Source organism: Blennius ocellaris (genome assembly GCF_963422515.1).
Source record: "Blennius ocellaris genome assembly, chromosome: 19".
Taxonomy (NCBI): domain Eukaryota; kingdom Metazoa; phylum Chordata; class Actinopteri; order Blenniiformes; family Blenniidae; genus Blennius; species Blennius ocellaris.
The window spans coordinates 21,884,676-21,888,346 of NC_137668.1; the positions used below are offsets into that span (position 1 = coordinate 21,884,676).

Sequence of the window (3,671 nt, forward strand, 5' to 3'; positions counted from 1 at the left end):
GCCACACAATAATCCCTCTGTGATTTCATTTCTTTTTTCTTATTATTATCATTATTTTCCCTTTTTAAAGGCCTGCGAAAATAATTGTGCAGAAATCTCCAGATGATAATCAGTTGACATTTGAGATGAAGGCTGACGAAGATAAACAAAAACTACTCAGCTGCAGCTTTTCTCTCTCTCTCTCTCTCTCTCTTCTTTCTTTTAAAATTGTGTTTTAGGATAAAGGAGAAGAAAATCCCAGCCGGTGTGACGGCGAGGCGACGCGAGCAGCTCGGAGATTCTCCGTCCTCCTTCCAGCAACTTCCTCCACCAAACACTCCACCCCCCCCACCCCCCCCCCCCCACCAACCCCCCCGAACCGAACCACCACCCCTAATGTCCCGTGTTATCAAGAGTGAATCAGCGGCGCTGATAAATTAGAGGAGGGAAAGAAAAAAAAAAAGATGGCGGTGGCGGCTAAAAAAAAAAAAAAAAAAAAAGGGCCCCGGCAGCTAATGTGCCCCGCGTTTGGCGTGATACTCATATGCAATGCTTAATGTTGTGGAACCAATTCTGTCGTTTCCATTATGTAAATACATTTGCCTCGGCACTATATTTTATGTATTGTCTCCCCTTGTCTCAATTACTTGGGCTATTAAAAATCAAGAGGTTATGGAAATGAGGTGCAACTTGTCTGTTTGTAGTTTGATGACAAGTGCAGAAGTGTTCTGCGAGGAGCTCGTTATGCATTCGGCGGCGGCGGCGGCGGCGCGTCCACACGCTCCGAGCGTTCATCCATATTCCACAATGCAACGGGGCGGCGCGTCAGTGTCTCCAAGCATAAACAACACAGGCAGTCCTGTTATCATCTGTTGTACATATAAATAAATTACAATCAACACGTCCTGCTTCTTTTATTTAAGATGTCTGCAGCTTTCATGAGAAAAATGTGGGGGTTTTTTTGTGTGTGTGTGTGTTTGGTGGTTTTTTTTTTTCTTATTTCAGATTTGTGGCCTGGTACAAACAAGAACCGTTTGATGAGTCTCTACTGGGTGAGTTAAGAGTTAATTAAAAAGAAAAGAAGAGAAGAAAGGGGATAACAGTGAGGATTTCTTTGGTTAAGCTTTTAAGATTCAAAGCTTTTACTGACATATCGAAATAACTTCTTTCTCCAGCTTCTGAAAATGTCATTTTGCTGTTTTTTTTTTTTTTTTTGCTGCTCCCTCCCCCCTTCTTCTCCTCTGTGAAGTGAAAATAAGTTGGGGTAAAATTACTCAGCAATCACAGATTAGTTTTAAGGCTGTGCAGCCAGCTGGGAGCATTTTTAAAACCGGAGGAGAGAAAAAAAAAAAAAAAGGGCGAGAGGAGGAGGAGGAGGGCGAGATGTGAAATGTTTCATCAGGGAGTATTTCTCCTCCTAAATGGAGGCTGGGTATATAGGATGTGTTGCATGAGGAGGTATGGACGTTGCTGAGATGCTGTAGGAAGTAAAAAAAAAAAAAAAGAGGGGGGGGGGTTGGTTGACATGAAGCCTGTCAGGAGCCCTGGCAGCTTCGGCACAAGTCACTTCCCTTGTGCTTCAAAATCAACGTGCGTCTCCGTTTTCATTACTCACATAATTGCCTGTTTTTACAGTGCGTCTCCAATTGTTTAGTACACTTACTTCTTCATTAGGGACTGCTCAGAGCTCCGGCTGAAGGACGGGAATTTACACACAGCCCGGGATAAGAACATCACAACAATAAATAGGAAAGTGAAATTAAATATCCCTTCTTAAGAGTAATGATGGTATTTTTCTCTTCTGCGTTCTGCTCCCTGTTGCAGGCCCGTGAGTGTTCCTCAAACTTGAGACTGTGCACAGTTGAAGTCTAATGAGGCAACAAATATTTTCATGAGAGGGAAATAAAGGGGCTGTGGAGAATTAATGACTCCAGGATGCCTGTGCAGTGTCTTTATCTCTGGGTTTTTTTCTTTTCTTACCATTGCATGTCTGGTTTAGTTTGACTGTTGAAAGCGTTGGTATTTACGGAGAAGTTTATATAGGGGGGTATCTAAATAAAAATAAAACAAAAAAAAAGTGTAAGTGGATGGACGCTGTCCGACTCCATCCAACACAACAAGGTCCAGGAGGAGAGAATTAACGCGGACGCGACGAAACTTTAACAGGAATGCACAATGCGTCATATTTCCATCCAGATTTTTTTCTTTTCTTTCCCTCCAACACGGAGAGGATCCGGTAAAACTCCGGTAAGAGCAGAGCGCAGTGTGTGCCCTCCGCGCCGCGCGGCGCCGCGCGGCCGTGCGCTCCGATGCCCCGGCAAGGTGCGCACGACCTTCTGGAAGAAGGTGGCGGAAGGTGGGAAGAACAAACAAAGACAGCCGCGGGAGGACAAAGGGGAATTTAAAAAATATATATATATATGAAAGAAAAGTTGTACCTTTTCTCTTCGACCTCCTCCTCCGCCGCCGCTTCAGCTTGCATTTGACCTGGCCGCCCTGAGCCCCCGACGCGCGGCTGCTGTTTCCAAGTAGCGAAGCCATCGAGCGCAGCCTCCGGAGCGGCAGAAGCGGCAGAAGCGGCGGCGCGGCGGCGCAGCGCAGCGCGGCGCACCGACAACTTGGACGCCTCGACTCTCCTTTGTACTTGTCTCCTCTCCGCGAACGTCCTCGGCTTTGACGCACGCTCCGGACTTGTATTCTCACCCCTTCAGCGTTCCTCTCCCTCTCTCTCTCTCTCCCTCCCTCTCTCTCTCTTTCTCTTTTACCGGTGGAGGGGGGGTTCGCGTCTTTTTTCCCGTAGCAGCTCACAAACTCTCCAGCTCCGCTCCAGCTTTGCGCAGCGCAGCAGCGGCTCTGAAAGGGGACCGGCGTCTCCTCCTCCTCCTCCTTCTTCTCCTCTCTCTCTCTCTCTCTCGCCCTCTCTTTTCTTTTTCCCTTCTTCTTCTTCTCCTCCTTCTTCTTGCTGCGCCTCTGCAGAAATTTGGGCATCAGCCACTTTGGATTCAATCATGCAGGACGCCTATCTATTCGCTGCCGAGCGTTTTCTAATTAGGCTCCAATCCCAGCTTGTCTGGGAGGTGTGACATCACCGGCAGCTCACACCCCTTCTCCACGCGCCGCTTTTTAAAAAAAAACAACAAAATAAATTAAAAAAAAACACAAAAAAAAACACCCCTTCTACCCCTCCGCATCCACTGCAGGGGGATCCTGTTCTTTCCCCCCCGCATGGAGGTCAGAGGTCACCTCTCTGCAGAAGTTCCTTTGCTCAAGGGCACTTGCGCAGCATACGGACTTCTTCTCCCACATCGGGTTTTTTTTGCCGCAAAGAAACTTTAAAACGAGGAGGAGAGTTATTTCTAAACTCTCCTCCTCTCTGCATCCTTGTGGGGTTTTTTTTTTTTTTTGTATTTCTTTTTTTTTTCCTTCTTCTTCCTGCGGATTAGTGATCTGAAGCACATTCCCGCTACAAAGGACTGTAAGATGCCTAATGTTCAATTAGCAGAGCTCACATTTAGCTCCTTCCACTCGTAATCGCCTCAATTCTCCTAAAATAAGTGTTGGGAAAAAGTTCTGTGGAATCCGGTTTTGGATCCTTGCAGGTGACCTTCAGTGTAAAATAAAAAAAAAACTTTTCAGAGTTTGAGGATTGTGACATTTTGCCATATTTGCGTTTGAGGTTTCCAGGAAGCGGT

At 46.4% G+C, this 3,671-nt stretch overlaps 1 protein-coding gene across 1 annotated transcript in view; it reads right to left on the minus strand.

Annotated features, from left to right (window-relative positions):
• adarb2 (adenosine deaminase RNA specific B2 (inactive)) overlaps positions 1-2,520 on the minus strand; it is a gene marked incomplete at both ends in the record, with an annotated part of 177,330 nt that extends 174,810 nt beyond the window's left edge. The window contains one exon of the mRNA XM_080515009.1: positions 2,418-2,520. Within this exon, the coding sequence (XP_080371135.1) occupies positions 2,418-2,520 (103 nt within the window). The remainder of the gene's footprint in view (positions 1-2,417) is intronic.
• Positions 2,521-3,671: the final 1,151 nt, after the last annotated feature.